We start from the raw sequence: 17,450 nt of genomic DNA, 5'->3' as shown, positions 1-17,450 counted from the left end.
AGTGAGGGAGAGGAGGTGTTGAAAAGCAGAGTCCTCCTGCTTCAGTTGATGCAGAACTGTTTCCCCATGCTGCCCAACCCGACCGAGCTCCAGGACGCAGAGGAGAGTAAAAGACCAGAAGAAAGTGCCTCTGCAGCACCAGCAGCGGCAGCAGCAGGTCCACAGTCATCCAGCAGTGGAGATTCTCAGAGTATCTCTGCTAAGGCTGTGTTGGAGCTCTATACTCACCTCTGCCACAGTAAGAACAAGAGTCAAAGTCATGCAGGGCAGCACGAGGGGTCACTTGGGTTGGCGTTTGACAGCCATGACTCTTGTGTTTCAGTTGTGGATTGTCCAGAAGGAGAGACTGTAATGAAAACCATTTTGCACAAGGAAGCGGTCAAGGCCATTCTGAATGGAGCTGCTGTTTTCTTCCCTGATAAACTCAACAGGCGGGACAAGCTCTTCCACATGATGGTGAGTTTCATAGTTTTTCCGTCTTAATACAGCTAAAATTGGAATCTAAAAAAAATCCTGCTCGTTTCTTTTAACTGTTTTTTAGAAGAAATTAAACCAGTTTATACCTATTTATTTATTACTGATTGGTATTTGTGTAGGAAGTTTAGTAATGTGAATCTGTTGTTTTTACAGAAAAATATCACTGAAGATGATCAGCCAGAGTCGGTGAAGGTGACGTTCGAATCTCTTTGTAATTATTTCAGGTAAGAACACATATCCAGACACACCTGTATGTATTTTACTCATACATGAGATGATAACCGTATATCAGTAAAAGGTGTTCTGTCTTTGCACAGTAACCAGGATCCAAGCGGCCTTCTCCTGCTTCCCCCCAAAGGAGCTCCGTCAGACTTCGACATCAGCCCCATACTGGTAGTCATGGAAACGCTGCTACTCGTCGCATCAAAAGAGGTGATTTCAGACTTTCATTATTTATCCGAATGTTGTACTACGTCTGCTGGAGCATCAAATCGAACATTCCTTATGAACATTTGGTCTTTCAGTGTGAGGTGATGATGGTGGACGGGAAGACCGGAGCCAGCAGGAAGGTGTTGCTGTCTCTGTTCTGGGCTCTGCAGGGCAGCCTGCTTTCTTGGTGCTACCTGCAGCTCAAAGGTGGAACTTCCACATCCACCGCATGTGATCTGGCCAGAGACATCCTTCTAACATGTGAGCCATTTTAACGTGGTTGCATTTTTGAAACGGGATGGCTTTATTTCATTTTCAATACAATGCTGTACAAACGTATTCATAGAGGAACAATAATGAGCACATCCTTAAGTCTTAAATTCAGGTATCTCAAATTAAAGCCTTAAAATGTCTAAAATTTGTTTAAAATATGTCTAAAGTTAATCTCATGAGTATAATTTCTTCCTTAATAGTTGTCCATATGTATGTGTGCTTGCGTATATATACATACATATATATATATATATAGACATAGGCGATTTATTTATTTTTTGTACATTTTTGTGATGATAGAAGTCTTAAATTTCATTCATAAAGGTCTTGAAAAGTCTTATGGTGCGTTCACACCAAACGCGTTTAGAGCGTCTGGTTTACACTCAAAGTCTATGGGGACGCCCGTCAAGAGCCCGTTGTGGGGGGTTTTCCGCGTGTAGCATAGCATGATTTGAGGCGTTTGACGCATCAAGTGTGTCTGACAAATAGGACGCCAACTGAAAACAACGGCTAGAGCGAGTTTTGATGCGTTTGATGCGCCCTCGACGTGCCTCCACATAGTCTTTGAATGTAAACCAGACACGCCCGACACATAAAGTGCTAGGTGTTAAGCAAAATGTGTCAAGCGTCTGCATTCAAAGTGCACACGCGTCGAACTTGAAGCGTTAGATGCATTTGGTGCAAACGCACCATTACCTTTGAGTTGCTGAAACCTGCAGAAACCCTGAATATGACCAAAGATGTTCATCACTCCTTTCATGAACATGTTCCTCCAGATGTGGATCAGTTCTTGGGAAGCATCAAGGCAGTGCTGGGCTCCCTGCTCGAGAGGTTCACCAGCAGCGAAATTAACAACAAACTGGGCAGCTCCATTCTGGCCACCATCTTCAGACAGCTGGTAACGCGTACTTTCTCCCGTGAATTTTAATTACTCTCATACACAGGGGCAGAGTCGATGTTTTACTGAAGCATTTAACTAACATTTGTTCGTCTCCTGCAAGATGATTTTCCTCTTGGAGTTGTGTTCGTTGGACATTCCCCACAGCGTGCTGCTGAAGAGCTTCTCCTCGTTAGTTGAGCTCCTCAAAAGACTGTCAAGCGACACAGGAGACATCTTCTCTAAGGTGAGTCTGTCATATGCAAAATATAGCTGGAAGCATATCTTAAATTTAGTTGTGATGTTGTTAAGCCGACTCTGTAGCTGAATTTTATTGTCGTTATAATGACTGAAGGTGGATCAAGAGAGCTCCCACCAGCCTCAGAAACCAGTGGTGCTCAGGACGTGGAACATGGAGTCTCCTCACAACTACGAGAACAGCCAACACGAGACCACCGTCTTCGCTTGTCCCGGCGCGACCTCCTTCGAGGTGGAGTTTGACGAACGCTGCGAGACGGAGAAGAGGTCGCCGGTGCACTGCAACACCTTCCCTCACATCTGTTTGGGGAAACTCTTAGTGAAAGCATCTCACTCAGCGTTTCCACTTGATCCTCACAGATACGACTATCTAGAATTCACCGACTCCAGAGGTGGGAAGGTGCGCTACGATATGAAGGTTGGGAGTGAGAAATGGCCAAAGGTAAGCGAGCCAAAGCCGAGTAACTATCAGAATGGAAAGCATTTTTCACTTCATCCCGCAACGTGTCTGTCTCTCCGCTCCTACAGAAGGTGACGTTTGACGCTGGACCCCAGCTGCAGTTCCTGTTCCACTCTGACAGCAGCAATAACGAGTGGGGATACAAGTTCACGGTGACGGCGCTGGGTCTGCCAGACATTACCATTTCCTGGATGTCGGACCAGCAGTTATTGGTGGCCCGCCTCATGGGTCGCCTTGCATCCAGAACCCTGGCACTAAAATCTCCTTACGGTGAGTTTTAAAACTCCAACAGGAAGATCACAGTCGCTTTGTTTCGATTGTTGTTATTCTGACTTTCAAGTGTAAATCAGAACAGTTTACATTTGTGTATTCTGTTTTTCTTCTTCTTCAGAGATCCGCAGCGTGAAGGAGCTTCCACCAGGAAAAATGTCTCACGTTCAGGCTTCCCCTTTATGGAAGCCCATCCTGCGACACGGTTTGAGTGAAACACGTGAGGCAAATCCCACTAAAAAAGCCCCCAACCAGGTAGGGGGTTAGTCTGCTTCAACTGTGGGCGGCTGTGGCCGTGTGGGTAGAGTGGTCATTTTGCGATCGGAAGGTTGTAGGTTCGATTCCAGCTTCCTCCTGCCACATGTTGATGTGCCTCTGGGCAAGGCGCTTAACCCCAAATTACCTAACAAACTGCATATCTGTGTATAAATGCGTGCGTTTGTTAATGCGAATGGGTGAATGTGACTCTAGTGTAAAGCACTATGAGTGGTCAAAATGACTGGAAAAGAGCTATATAAGTTCAGTTCATTTTACCATTTAAGTGTGCTTTCCGACAGTGTTTAATGCTTGCTTCACTTTAAATAATACATAGAATCTCTTGTATGTATTGTACCCTTAATATTAGACATAAACCCCTCAAGCTTTCATCGATCTTCCATGATTGATTAGAGTTGTTGAGCCATCCTACATGATAGAAATTACCGTTCTCTTTTATTTGTTCCCGCAATTTACAGACAGACGCATCAACTTTGGCCGAGATCTTGGTCTTCCTTGAGGACTTTGCAAGGTGGAACCCTTCACAGGAACCATCGGAGCATAAAGCAGAACTAATGCAGACCCTGGTGCAGGCTTGCAGAAAGCACCCCCTGAGCAATGAGATCGTTGCCGGGCCAAAGACGGACCAAGCTGTGAACGCCATCTGGGCAGCCATGGTGTACCACACCCCGGCCCTCAACCAGGCTCTGAAGGCATATGGTAACGTTAGCTCTGAATGGCTGTCAGGTTTCCTAGTTGTTGTTAAATCTAGCTGATGTGTCGCTCCTTTGTGTCTCCAGTTAATCAGGACTGCAAATCCTTTCTGAGTGAAGATTTTGTGCAAGTTTACCTCCTGGCAGACAGCATCAGAACATGGATGGTGAGTTTTCCTCCCATGATTTATGTCTGTATCAAATCACTGCTCCTGATTGCATTTTTTCCCTCTCAGTTGGAGATGAAGCAGAGATACCTTGTTGGCAAAATGAACATTTATGATGATAAAGAAGGGAGTCCAGAGGAAGTTACCATGGATTCTCTGGGTAAGGAATCCACATAATCTCATTCCGAACTTCCGCATCTTGGAGAGAGTTCGCTCATCGTCGCCACTGTCTTTTTCCCAGCTGAGATGTGCATCGAGAAGAGCCTCCTGCTGTTTCGTTTTCCTCCGTGTGGAAAGTCATGTCTGGGTGCTGGGGACTCAAAAACTCCTCTGCTCCGCTCAAGCTCGATCTCAGAAGGAGACTTCCAGCCCGCCTTCCCACAGCCGGGATTACCCAACGAGGCCGTGGACGGCAGGCTTGGACAGAGTCAGCCGTCTGCCTCTCTGCCCCCAAACCCCTCATCCTCCGAGCAGAGCAGGCGGGGCCACAAGGACCCCGCGGAGAGTCTCCCCGCCCACCCAGCGGGTGGGGAGCCAGCCTCTCCCTCCACGTTCCCCCGTAAAGCTCCGTTCAGCCGCTCACGCCTTCGCCTCCTGTCCTTTCGTTCCGTGGAGGAATCCCACATGACCCCCTCTGTCAAGGAGTGCTACCCAATACTCAAACACATCCTGAACTTTATGAAGGACCAGGCTCTCACCACAGCAAGGTACACCGTTAATGCCAGATTGTTCTGTGAAGTCCATAAAAGTTACTTTAGATATAAATTTTTACACCATAGCCACTTTTTCTAATCATTTCTAGCTTTTTGTTATAGATCGCTACTAATCAGTGAAAAATGAATCAGGTTTATCAAGCATGCTTAGTGATTGTACCGATGGTGAATATGTGTAGTAAAATTTGACCTGGAATGTAAACAGATCAGTAACTACAGAATCTAAAATTATTCCATTCCATTATTTGTATGTATTTGTTACTAAATGTTCCCGATACCAATTAGGGAGGTTAAAGTTGATCCACTACTTTTATGCCCCCATTTTGAAAGTTGTTCGGTAACAAGCAGCCTCTAAGAAGTAATGCAGGATTACGAGTTTATTGTCACTGTATATTTGTTAGTGGGTCTGAAACGATTAGTCAGATGAATCGGTTATTGTCAACTAATTTAGTAATCAATTAATAATTAACAAGAGCTTACAGACTCAAAAATGTAATTTGCTAAAAAAAAAAGCAACAAAAAAACCCCCCAACATGCTCAGAGAAGTAGTTAAGCCAGAACTGTACAAAAATATAAACATTTTGCATTAAAGAAAAAAAAACAAAACTTTCTTTGTAAACATGCACTGCCCAGAATTCCTTAAGTAGCTTAATTTTAGCTTCACCTGGTCCAAATCCTCTAAAAAATATATTTAAGTTGCTCTCCAATTATTCATTGGTTAACTCTAAGAGATAGTCAGTATTTTAGCCCTTCACTGTATTGGTGTTTAGTCAAGCAGAAAGGGCTGAGCTTTTCTCGTGTTGGTGTTAGAAGTTGTTTTTTTCCCCTACAGGTGATAAAGCGCACACTAAATTATTGCCTTTTTGAGAATAAAATATATTTTTTTAGATTAAACAATTCATTATTACATTATTTGCACATTTGAATGCATTTCTAATGTGCATTAAATAAATAGAATTTTAAAAAAAATTAAATGCTTAAGAGGTTAAATGGAAAATCCTCAGAATTTGCAATTTTAAAAAAAATCCAATCAGAACAATCAAGATAAGATAATCAATTATTATAATAGTTGCAGACCTGTTTTTCTGTGACCCAAAATTCGACTAGAAGCTAACTGTAATATTGTCTGAATTGTTGTTTCCTCCCGGCAGCATCTTGCAAACCTTGGCCCTGAACAAGGCCCAGGCTCTGAGTGTGTGCAAGGTGCTGGAGATGATTCAGCAGTGTTTACGTTCCCTGGGACAGCCGCACCTCTTCCAGCCGCACTGCATCCTGTTCCTGCAGGAGCTGCTGGCCTGCCAGAAAGACTTCACCAGGTAGATCGACCATTGCTCCAGAACACGTGAACTCCCTGCACGTTTGACAATAATCGTCAATCATTTTGTGTGCTTTTCAGTTATTTCTCCCAGTTGTCAGACAGCGGACAGAAACTTGGAGAGGAGGTCAGGCGTTCTTACCATCAGCTGGTCCTCATGCTGGTGGAGGCAGTTCAGGGCTTCAGCAGTCTCAACGAGAAGTAAGACGTTTCTTATATTCCTGTTTTTACTCAGAACAGATTAAAACGTGCCGTCAGCAGCGATCAGTATAAGAGTGTGTTTAGTGTGCAGTCAACTGATCCCGATCTCTGCTCTCCAGAGCTCTGCTCCCAGCCCTGTCGTGTGTGCAGACCTGCTTTTTGCACCTCCTGGACATGAACTGGGAGGTGCAGGACCTTCCTCTCTTCCAGAGCATAAAGCTTCCAGTACTCCTGCTCACGATGTCGCAAGAGAACATCAGTGTTCATGACATCGCCATCAGGTAAGCGAAACATAACGTGAATTATCTAACGCCTGGCGCCTCATTGAGCGCCGTTTTAGATGCATTACAAGATGAAGTCTAAAAGGTTCACTTCTGTTGTTTCAAACTCAGTCAGTGGACGGAGGAGGATGAAATCGCTGACTACAAGAAGAACCAGGAATGGATGGATGAGTGCATGGACGGCATGTTTGAAAAGTGGTACGACAAAATCGACGAAGAGGAGTCCATGGAGGACAGGAGGAAGGTATTCTAAAGAAAATAATAGACGAAGTTCTAGTTAGAAAGGGGTTGTCTTGCTTGATTTGTGCCTGTTTATTATAAATACATATCTAAATGTATTTTTCCTTCAGATGCACATGTTTATTGCCCGCTACTGTGACTTGCTGAATGTGGTAATTTCCTGCGATGGCTGTGAGAGGATGGCTCCATGGCACCGCTACCGATGTCTGCAGTGCATGGATATGGACCTATGCAAGACCTGCTTCCTCAGTGAGCGCATACATCACACTACAGCAATTTATTAAAATGATCTGCATCACAAAATCAGTCCCCAACTATTGCTAAGATGCAACATTTTGTAGGATGCCACATCCATTCTGTCCAACAAAACTTAGCACCATTACTATATAAGATATGGAAATTTCTTTTGTACATTTGTGTCGTGTGTGTGTGTGATACAGATCTTATAAAGTCTTACATTTTAGCTGTTGAAACCTGCAGAAACCCTCTGACGACAACACACAGTCAGAAAGCCATTAAACGGAGGGTCTGTGTTTGTGTTCAGGTGGAGCCAAACCCGAAGGTCACGAGGACGATCACGAGATGGTGAACATGGAGTACGCCTGCGATCATTGTCAGGGTCTCATTGTTGGCAGCAGGATCAACTGCAACGTCTGTGAGGACTTTGACTTGTGCTTTGGTTGCTACAACGCCAAGAAGTATCCTGACAGGTAGTTTGTTTTAACACCCTGTTTTTAAAAACACTTAGAATTTTGTGGTTAACTGTAGCTTCTTCTTATTTTTTATTTTTTTAGCCATTTACCCACTCATCGCATCACTGTGTACCCCATGGTGACCATACGAATCAGTGACCGTCACCGCCTCATCCAGCCCTACATCCACAACTACTCATGGCTCCTGTTCGCTGCTTTGGCCCTGTACTCCTCTGAGCTGAGCAGTGAGAAACAAACAGAGGGAGAGTGTTTAGACGGCAAAACCCTGGAGCTGGCTTCAGACCTGCAGGCGCACTGCTCCCAGCTTATCACCGACTGCTTGCTCAAAGGCCAGACTGGCAAAGGTATGTCTGAGCCAGTCATTTTTTATTTATTTTTTCTAATTTTTGTACAGTTAGGGACATCTAGTGGCCTGGTTGGAGAAAACGTCCTTCTTTATTGTTACCCCAGCAATAGGTTGCATTGTATCCTGGTGATACTGGGGCAGAAAATAAAATTAAAAAAACATGTGGAGGGAAGAAAAGAAAGGAAATGGGATTGAAATTAACAAATGGAAGAAAAGCAACAGAGAGGAAAGAGTGAAAGGAAGTAAAATGCATAGGAGGAAAAAGAGGAAAGTCGGAGAGATGGGAAGGAATAAACGAGAGGGAAAAGAGCAAAAAACAGGAGATTAAAAGAAGGAATGAAGATGAGGGCTGAAAAAAGGGAATAAAAATATCGGAAAAAGGAAAGAGGGATGTAAAGGTAGGAAATAAAACAGTATTTCAAAGGACGGAGAGAAAATGAAAGAAGGAAATGGAAGGAATAAAAGGAAGGGTGGAAACACAGAAAGGAGTATGGAGAATAGGTGGAAAGAAATGAGGATAGAGAAGACAGGAAAAAAGAGAGAGACAGACAGATTAATAGCTATCAGACTCTATTAATGGGTTTCCAAAAATCCCCAAACATGTTGCAGAGTTTGTTCGTTAACACATCTTCACCTTTCTGTGCTACACTCAGGCCTCCGCTCCTCCAACCTGCTCGCTCTGCTCTCCTCCAACGAGTCGGCGTCCGAGAGCGAGCTGGGCCCGGCGTCGCCTCAGACCTCTCAGGAGCTCAGCTCGGCCACGGACACCTCGTCGCTTCCAGGCAGCACGGCTGCCATCTGCTCTCCGCTGTCTCCCAAGAACGAGGTCGGCAACAACCTGACGGCGTGCGGCGGTGAAAAGAACTCGCTAGATTTTTAATCGTATCGATCGCTTTCCTCCTCAGCTTAAAGACGAAAAGGCAGCGGAGCCGGATTCTCCTCCCACTGCTCCTCCTGACTTATCTATTCCCCAAAGCTCTGCAGAGGGAGACAAAAAGAAGCTGGTTGCTCAGGACACCCTGGACTCAGGTAGTCTCAGCCAGACTCCCTCCGTCTCCAGCGAGGACCCGCTTTCTCCTGTAGTTCGACGTAGGTGCTTAGATACCTCACAGAAGGCTAATCACCTCACAGTTTATTAATGACTGTAGGAAACTCATTTTTTAAACAACTTTTCAGCTGCAGAATCAGGACCAGGAGCTCTCAACTCCCCAGGATCTGACGTCGTCAAAGAGACGGACGAGAGGGTGCCGCAGGTCCCGCTGCAGGAGCACGTGTTCTCCGAGTGCTCCAGAGAGAGGATTCTAGGACTGCTGGCGGCGATGCTCCCATCAGCAAAACCAGTATGTGGAGCTAATTGTTTTTTTTGGGGGGATTGCTGTGCAATTCATGTGTTAGACGACTGGGAAAAAAAATAGTCGCTCAAATGGATTTAACCTTTTCCTCTTGCGGTTTAAAGTGACATTAAGGTCATATTTCTAGGATTAGCCCTTTTAAAAGTTTATATAAATGACTCCTTTTAAAATAACCTTGATTTCTGAAGCAGTGAGAATCCCAGTTTGTGCACTATTTGTATTATTTCTTAAATATCTTCATTTTTTAATTAAAAAAATGTAATACAGAGTTTGTACAAGTGGTTGAAATCCTTGAAAGTACTTGAATTTCAAGTCAGTGTCAAGGTTCGCTAAATGATTAGTTTCTGCATGAAATCCTGGAAGGTGCTTCATATTTTCAATTTAACTTCGGATCAAAAGGCTAAATTTGAAAAGCGTTGTTTATAGTTGAAGCCAAATATTTTCATTCACAAAATAAAAAGACAAAAATAATTTCTCACTATCTTAAGTGAAATCAGACCAAACTTTAGCTTAGTTACCATTCTGAAAACTATTTCTGTTTACTAAATGGGGAAAAAATATTGGAAAGAACATCTTTTAAAGATTTTTTTGGTAACTTGTGTGTGAGAGAGATTTCAAAACGCAAAATTTTGTTATATTGTAACTTACCTCATCCCTGCTGTAAAATACTTTCACTAGATATTAATAACAGTGATATTATATAGCAGTGAATTGAAACTGTCTTTTTTTTTGTTCCATTTGTATTGCTTTTATCTCCAACATGTGTTGCTGGAAAAGTTTGAAAATGTATCTTCGAAAATGCTTGAAAAGTGCTCGAATTTGACTGCTGACAAAGCAAGCGAACCCTGGTAACATTTACATTTCCCCTCCCGTCTCCACAGGGCAGCACCCTCAGCCTGTCCAGCCTGAGCTCCATCCTGCCTCGTCTATTCAGAGCCGTCATCTCCAACGCCGGCTCTCTGAACGAGACCTACCACCTCTCCCTCGGGCTCCTGGGCCAGCTGCTGCTTCGGATCACTCCGACAGAAGCTGACGCCGCCGTCACCGAAGCGCTGGCGGACAAATACGAGCTGCTGACGCAAGGGGACGCCGCTTGTTCAGACACTCAGGGCTGGAAGACCACCCAGCTGCTGTTCAGCCTCGGAGCCGTCTGTTTAGACAGGTAAAAAGCTAACTCCTTGGTTCTGGCAAATGAACTACTACAAATCTGCGTCAGACGTTTTTCTTATTACCAGTCAAAGTCTTCAGAGGAAGGACTGGTAAAAGTTAATCATTTCCTGTAATATTGATGTTTGGTTTTTCTGATTAGCTCCGTTATTCCAGCCAAAAGGGAGGCGTTGGAATTTACATAGTTTTCCCTCTAGTGGGATGTCACTTATTAAACTTTTAATCAAGAAAAAAAAAAGTGTGATTACAAGTGAAATATTGCTTAGTTGTGTTCGGACCAGATTGGATCTCTAAAGCCTCTTTTGTTCCGATGGCCTTCAAAGTTTGTCAGGTATTCATCAAGTTCACAAGAGTTCTTTACCAGAGAAAATGTGACAGATTCACACATTTCCTTTCCCTTTTGGGATGGACAAAGCACTTTTGAACTGAACTGTTTGCAGTCGTATCGGTCTGGACTGGGCGTGCACCGTGGCAGACATTTTGCACACCCTGAACACCTGCCCTGAGTGGTGCGCGGTCATCGCCGCCTTCACCGACCACTGCGTCCAGCAGCTCCCCCAGACTCTGAAACGAACCAACCTCTTCACCCTGCTGGTGCTGGTGGGCTTCCCCGAGGTATGCCGTACGCGTCGCCTGAACGTGTGGACCCCCCCTGTCCTCCCATCCTGAGCGAGCTTAGCGATGGTAACTCCTGACGGTGTCTCTCCAGGTGCTGTGTGTGGGAACCCAGACGGTGTTCATCGACAACGCCAACGAACAGCACAACATGATCCTGCTGAAACACTTCACGGAGAAGAACCACGCAGCTGTGGTCGACGTTAAAACGCGCAAGAGGAAAACAGGTTAGTCCGGTAATAACGGGGGGATGAGTGCTGATAGTGGGGAGATTCTTAAAAAGTCTTAAATTCGTAGAAAAAAATGTACGTTGGCCTTAAATACATGAATCACAGGGCTTTAATTTTGTCATGGCAGTACTATTTAATATTGCCTATTCTTGTAGGCTGTGTGTAGTTCGTTGTTGGTTATATGTCGGTAATCTGTGAGTTTCTTTCACAGTGAAGGATTACCAGCTTATCCAGTCTCAGGATTCCACCACAACCAGTCTCCCAGCACAGCCAGATAGTCACAGCTGCCAGAAAACTCTCCTGAGTCGCTACCTGAGCAATTTCACGTCCATCATCAGCCACCTTTTACAGGCGAACCAGGATAATGGTTTTCCCGATGCAGTGGAGGCTTCTTGGGTGCTCTCTCTGGCTCTTAAAGGACTCTACAACACACTGAAGGTAGCTGCTAACCAGAATCCACACGCGGTCCCGTCCTGTCTCTGCTGTCTGAATGTAGCATTCCTCTCACTGCGCTCTGCTCTCCTGGGTAGAAGCACGGCGTGGAGCACGCGCACGAGGCCATCCAGGAGTCCGGCCTAACCCAGCTGCTGGTCAGGAAGTGCAGCAAGGGGACAGGCTTCAGCAAGCTATGGCTGCTGCGGGACCTGGAGATCCTCTCCATCATGCTGTACTCCTCCAAGAGGGAGATCCACTCCATGGCCCAAGACCCCGAGCGAGACCAAAGAGAGCAGGAGAAGGAGCACGACTCGGACCACTCCAGCTGCGGCGCCGATGACGCCGACACCAACAGGCCCGACCCCTTGGAAGGGCTCGATGAGGAGACGAAGATTTGCTTCCAGGTGGATAAGCAAAATGTTTGGAAAGACATGCAGTAAAATATCTACAAATATTCTAAGCATTGTTTTTTTCCCCTGTTGTTTATGTAGATCACCCATGATGCCTTAAATGCTCCACTGCCAATTCTACGTGCCATGTATGAGCTGCAGATGAAGAGGACCGACTCCTTCTTCCTGGAGGTGCAGAAGAGGTCAGTATCATCAAGATATCAACTTAAACTTCCGTCCGGTAGACTCGGCGAATGGGGACCAAAATTGCAACGTTTGTTCCATTTTCAACTGCTGCAGTTCACTTTCACATTCCACTGTGTCAAATTGATAAAAACCTGTTCCCCTTCTCGCCTGTGGTGGCGCTGCGCCAGGAACCACTGAAGGAAACGACACAAAACCTCTGAAAAAGAACTGAGGGCAACTTTCTTCTTTGAGAAATGTGAACAAAAATGGAGTGGAGTGAGATCTTACTGGTTGGAGGATTTCTTTTTTTTTGTCTTTGGTAAAAGCCATTATTCCAATGTTGTTTTAGGATGCATTTACCCAGAATCCCCTGCACTTTAATCTTCTTCCTGTTTTTGGAGCGGTCTCCAATCTGCTTGCATCCACATATGCATTCAAACTTCAGAACAGACTAGAGTTCTCTGTTTCGGTCCGCGTCACACCTCACCATACAAACTGGACTTAATGCGAAATAAACAGGGCTGGTGTGAATGCATCCTTAAATGTTTTCTCATACTAAATGGACAGTTTTGTTGAAACATTACAATGAGAGACACAAATTCTTTATTGAATTTAATATAATAGATCAACACAAATCAATTGTAAAGTAGAGTAAAAAGAGGATGTATGGTTTCCTCTTTTTTTTTATAAATGAAGACTGTAAAAGTTGTATTCAGTTCGTTTTACTCTGACGCACCTAAATAAAGTGTGTTTTCAGGTTCGATGGCGAGGAGATTAAAACAGATGAGACAATCAGGACTCTTGCTCAGAAGTGGCAGCCGTCCAGGCGGCTTCGCTCCGAGGAGAGAAACACCAAAGCTGTGGACACCGACATGATAGTGATTTCTTGCATGGTAAGTTGTCTGAAATTTTAAAAATCCTTTTAAATCACTTCCCCCCCCCCTTTTTTTTTTTTAGCAGTCATAGCTCTACTCTTTACTCCTCTGCGTCTCCCCACAGTCTAAACCCAGTCACTGTGAAAAAGCAACAGAGGAAATCAACGTGGTGGCCCAGAAGCTCATAACCAATTCGGAGACCGACTTGCAGCTCAGCTACGCCAAACAGAGGCGCTCCAAAAGCTCAGCCCTGCTCCACAAGGAGCTGGACGTCCGCAGCAACCGGGCGGTCCGCCAGTACCTGGTGAAGGTCAACCAGGCCATCGCCACACTCTACGCCCGCCACGTCCTGGCCCTGCTGCTGGCCGACTGGCCCGCCGAGGTGCCGCTGAGCGAGGAGGCCCTGGAGCTGAACGGCGCCTCGCACATGGCTTACATCCTGGACATGCTGATGCAGCTGGAGGAGAGGCCGCTCTGGGAGAAGGTGATGGCGAGTTTCAGTCACAGCTGATTTGGAGAGAAGTAAAAGTTTGCAGCGTGGGTGCCGTAAACCTTTTGTATTTGTTGTTGCTGATCAGATTCTGCAGAGGGTGCTGAAGGGCTGCAGCCAGAGCATGCTGTCCAGTCTGTCGCTCACGGCTTGCCAGTTCATGGAGGAGCCGGGCATGGCCATGCAGGCCAGAGAGTCCAAACACCCGTATGACAACAACACCAACTTTGAGGTTAGGGGAAACTTTTTGATTAGCTTCAGTTGGACGTATAAACCACACAGATTCTATATTGTGTCGCTAACACCATTGCAAACACAGAAAATCTTACCAACTGCTTTTCTAGTTTTTAGTGCAAATATCTTATTACACTAAGACAAAAAACAACTTCCAAGTACCTTTTTAGCACAATATAATTGTTTTAAGTCAATAATCCCTTACTGTTGATTTTTTAAGTACTAGTTATAAGTGAAATAAGCTGCCAGTACAAGAAGACATTTTAAATTATAATGTGAGAAACGTGTCTTGTTCCACTGACATTATTTAAATGATAAGTAGTACTTTTTCATCAATATTAAGGATTTGTTGGCTTAAAACAAGCTCCTGTATAGTGCTGAAAATTTACTTATAAGATAGTTTTGTCTTATTTCTAGTTTATTAAGATATTTGCACAAGAAACAAAAAAAAAACATGGTAAGATTTTATGTTTTTGCAGAGAGCAGATAGAGAAAAGCAAATGTATCTCAAGTTTAAGGCAAAAAAAAAAAATCTTTTTGAAAATTTTACTTTTTAATCACTTTCAATAAGTAAAATCACTCAAACTCTTCAGGACAAGGTTCACATCCCTGGAGCCATCTACCTGTCTGTAAAATTTGACTCCCGCTGCTACACGGAGGAAGGCTGCGACGAGCTCATCATGTCCAGCAGCAGCGACTTCCTCCAGGACGTCCACAACTTCAGCGGATCTCCTCAGAAGTGGTCCGACTTCGAGATCCCTGGTGACAGCAGCTGCTTTTTGCTTTTTTAGTTTTTAAGCTGAAATGTTTGACTGTGTGACTTTCTCTGACAAGTCCTTCTGTTTTTATTTCAGGTGATACCCTGTATTACAAGTTCATGTCGGACATGAGCAACACAGAGTGGGGATACAAGTTCACCGTAACAGGAGGCCACAGGGGGCGCTTCCAGACAGGTAGCTTCTTCTGACTGACATCAGTTAACCTCAACATTTCAAATGGAATTATCTTTTAGCCTCATTCCTCTTATTTTCATTATTTTTCACATCTCTCATCAGGTTTTGAGATACTTAAACAAATGCTAGCCGACGTTCGAGTGCTCAGCCACCTGCCGTTGGCTGATATCTGGGAGTGGCAAGTGGGCGTGGCCTGTCGACAGACTGGAGGCCAGCGACTTAAAGCCGTCCACTTGTTGCTCCGTCTCCTGCAGTGTCAGAGTGAGACGTAAGTCGGGCCTTTCTTCTAGTCTACATTAACTCATCAAACAGATCTCAGTTTTCAGGAATGAGATATTTTAAAACGTTGCCATCTGTTGGTAATTATCTACACCGAAAACTAGAGCAAAGTTCATCCTAATGCCTTGTAGGTAGGTGCAGTTCACCTGAACATGAGCTTTGCATAGAGCTCTTGATAAATGTCCTAGTTGTCACCACAGAGATTACTTAAACTATGTGTTTAAAAATGTTTGCATAAGTGCAGACTCACCTGTGACCTGGTCGTATAATATGAAAAGCTGGAGCTTGCACAGACTCACTATGTGCAGATAGTTTGGACTGTTTTATCACCAGCCATTGTTATCATCCTGTCTGTTGGTGTCTGTTCTCCAGAGCCTGTGAGCTGACGCTGCTGCGACCTCTGTGGCAGCTCTTTATGTCCATGGAAAACAACCTGAGCCAGGATCCGACCAGTATATCCGTGCTGCTGCCTCTTCACAGAGCTCTCACCGAGCTCTTCTTCATCGCAGAGGCCCGTGCCATAGTGAGTACATGTTCTTGGATTAAAGGGGCAGTATTATGAGAAATTGACTTTCCTGGGCTTAATATCAGGTTATAATGTCACTCCCTCATCAAAAACATACCTGGAGTTTTGCTTTGATTCCTTTAATCTCCCGTGGCAACCGTTCAGAGGTGTAGACATGCTTTCTCTCTCAGAGCAGTGCCTTCTCCTCCTTGGAGCTGCACTCTCTGCCTCACAGAGCACCCCTCCCCTGCAGCTTCCTTACTTGGATCCTTCAGACTAGCGGCAGCAGCAATTAGCAAACATCTGGTGGAACTGCGCATCTGTTGTCTGGGTGTCCGTTCATCTAAAATGTCTTAAATTCATGTATCTTAAATGAAGACCTTACAATGCCTTAAATTTGTTTGAAAATGTAAGATAGCCTTAAATATCTTAAGCACAGGTCTTAAATTTTGTCATGGCAAAACTATTTAATGTTTTGTTTCTGGTTTTTCTCGTGGGACTTTTCTGTCAATAGCATGCAAACATCTTCATTGCATTCTGTGACTTGAGACATTTAAGGCTAATGACAATTAGCTGCTAATATACTCTTTCTAGCTACCCAGCTAGCTTTCTTACCTCTATCATGTGCACAAACCCTGGTTTCGTTTTTGTTGTGCTCGATTGTAATGCAGCAAGTTCCCCTCAACTATCCCCTATATCTATAGCTTTCTGGTTTTGAATTAAGTCCAAGGAGCATTAAAAAGGTCTTAGAAAGTCTTAAATTGGCTGCTGAAACATGAAGATGCACTGATATACCTACATCATATTAAATACTTCTCAGTATAACACTGGTAAAAACATTGTTAAAGGCTTAATGGAGAAACATTGCTGTGATGATGTTCTGACGGAGTGTCGGGAAGAGCAGGCACTCACAGCTTCTTAAAGAGACAGAGGCCCAATTTCAAGGTGTTAAATTACTGAGTCAAATTTTTGTTTAATTTCTCTGGATTTTCTCTTGAGTTTGTTGTAATATTTGTTATTTCTGCAGGATTTGCTTAGACTTTCTGAGGGTTTAGGCTTTTTTAATAGACATTTGATTCATTTGTAATACTTTGTTATAGCCCATGAACATGTCAGAGTTTTTTTTTTTTTTCTGATTATTTGGGCTGAAAACGCCTGCATAAATCATTCAGGCTTAAAAAAAAACCCCAACCCACATGGTGTGTTACAAGCAACCACTCACAAAGACATCTAGTCTTATCGGTGTCCCACATTGTTTTCTAACTATTTGGGTAAATTCTTCGGAAAATCCAGCATTTTAACTGGGATGGGATCCGGACTGCTCTCATTCCTGATGCCTTTCCTCCTCGTGTGTAAGCACACACCAGAAGTAAGCTGCCTACCGGAAATGTTTTATCTACGATTTCTGTTCTCTGAAAGAGACAAAGAAGAACACCTGTAGTGTGGGATATCACACTTCTGACTGGAGACACTCTCTCATCCAGCCTTTAGGCAGATGGCATTTTAATTAAGTGAGAGGCTCATCTGCACTTCAGAAGATCAGTCAACAGTCGTCACTCATCTGAGTGGCAGCTTTTCACAGAGCCAAGTGTTGGACAGTTCTTCTGTCCTTCAGCACAAAATTGTATCATGGCCCATCTCCAAGGATCAGATCAACCTGCTATATGTTGTCTCCTCTGCTGCCGGGGCCACACTAGAGATTTGATTGGTTTTACGCAAATGAAGTTTCTGTTGTTTTTTTTTTAAATATGG

At 44.2% G+C, this 17,450-nt stretch overlaps 1 protein-coding gene across 3 annotated transcripts in view; it reads left to right on the top strand.

Moving 5' to 3' along the window:
- The window catches only part of zzef1 (zinc finger ZZ-type and EF-hand domain containing 1), a 35,698-nt gene that overhangs the window by 10,999 nt on the left and 7,249 nt on the right, over window positions 1–17,450 (top strand). For 2 of the 3 annotated variants that reach the window (XM_014469423.2, XM_023341948.1), the window contains exons 15-52: window positions 3–238; window positions 323–456; window positions 631–701; window positions 795–909; window positions 1,002–1,167; window positions 1,956–2,077; window positions 2,181–2,303; window positions 2,412–2,581; window positions 2,675–2,756; window positions 2,843–3,044; window positions 3,166–3,299; window positions 3,779–4,019; window positions 4,100–4,179; window positions 4,249–4,339; window positions 4,421–4,886; window positions 6,044–6,208; window positions 6,289–6,408; window positions 6,528–6,689; window positions 6,801–6,933; window positions 7,040–7,178; window positions 7,474–7,639; window positions 7,724–7,986; window positions 8,642–8,814; window positions 8,894–9,077; window positions 9,165–9,328; window positions 10,222–10,502; window positions 10,948–11,122; window positions 11,217–11,349; window positions 11,564–11,790; window positions 11,883–12,191; window positions 12,279–12,379; window positions 13,120–13,255; window positions 13,362–13,721; window positions 13,816–13,959; window positions 14,555–14,723; window positions 14,816–14,914; window positions 15,017–15,182; window positions 15,566–15,716. In XM_014469423.2, the coding sequence (XP_014324909.1) occupies window positions 3–238; window positions 323–456; window positions 631–701; window positions 795–909; window positions 1,002–1,167; window positions 1,956–2,077; window positions 2,181–2,303; window positions 2,412–2,581; window positions 2,675–2,756; window positions 2,843–3,044; window positions 3,166–3,299; window positions 3,779–4,019; window positions 4,100–4,179; window positions 4,249–4,339; window positions 4,421–4,886; window positions 6,044–6,208; window positions 6,289–6,408; window positions 6,528–6,689; window positions 6,801–6,933; window positions 7,040–7,178; window positions 7,474–7,639; window positions 7,724–7,986; window positions 8,642–8,814; window positions 8,894–9,077; window positions 9,165–9,328; window positions 10,222–10,502; window positions 10,948–11,122; window positions 11,217–11,349; window positions 11,564–11,790; window positions 11,883–12,191; window positions 12,279–12,379; window positions 13,120–13,255; window positions 13,362–13,721; window positions 13,816–13,959; window positions 14,555–14,723; window positions 14,816–14,914; window positions 15,017–15,182; window positions 15,566–15,716 (6,553 nt within the window). The remainder of the gene's footprint in view (window positions 1–2; window positions 239–322; window positions 457–630; window positions 702–794; window positions 910–1,001; window positions 1,168–1,955; window positions 2,078–2,180; window positions 2,304–2,411; window positions 2,582–2,674; window positions 2,757–2,842; window positions 3,045–3,165; window positions 3,300–3,778; window positions 4,020–4,099; window positions 4,180–4,248; window positions 4,340–4,420; window positions 4,887–6,043; window positions 6,209–6,288; window positions 6,409–6,527; window positions 6,690–6,800; window positions 6,934–7,039; window positions 7,179–7,473; window positions 7,640–7,723; window positions 7,987–8,641; window positions 8,815–8,893; window positions 9,078–9,164; window positions 9,329–10,221; window positions 10,503–10,947; window positions 11,123–11,216; window positions 11,350–11,563; window positions 11,791–11,882; window positions 12,192–12,278; window positions 12,380–13,119; window positions 13,256–13,361; window positions 13,722–13,815; window positions 13,960–14,554; window positions 14,724–14,815; window positions 14,915–15,016; window positions 15,183–15,565; window positions 15,717–17,450) is intronic. The other variant, XM_023341949.1, reaches the window with a different exon arrangement.

This window comes from Xiphophorus maculatus, chromosome 11 (genome assembly GCF_002775205.1).
Source record: "Xiphophorus maculatus strain JP 163 A chromosome 11, X_maculatus-5.0-male, whole genome shotgun sequence".
Lineage (NCBI taxonomy): Eukaryota > Metazoa > Chordata > Actinopteri > Cyprinodontiformes > Poeciliidae > Xiphophorus > Xiphophorus maculatus.
This window is presented reverse-complemented; position numbering and strand designations above follow the sequence as displayed.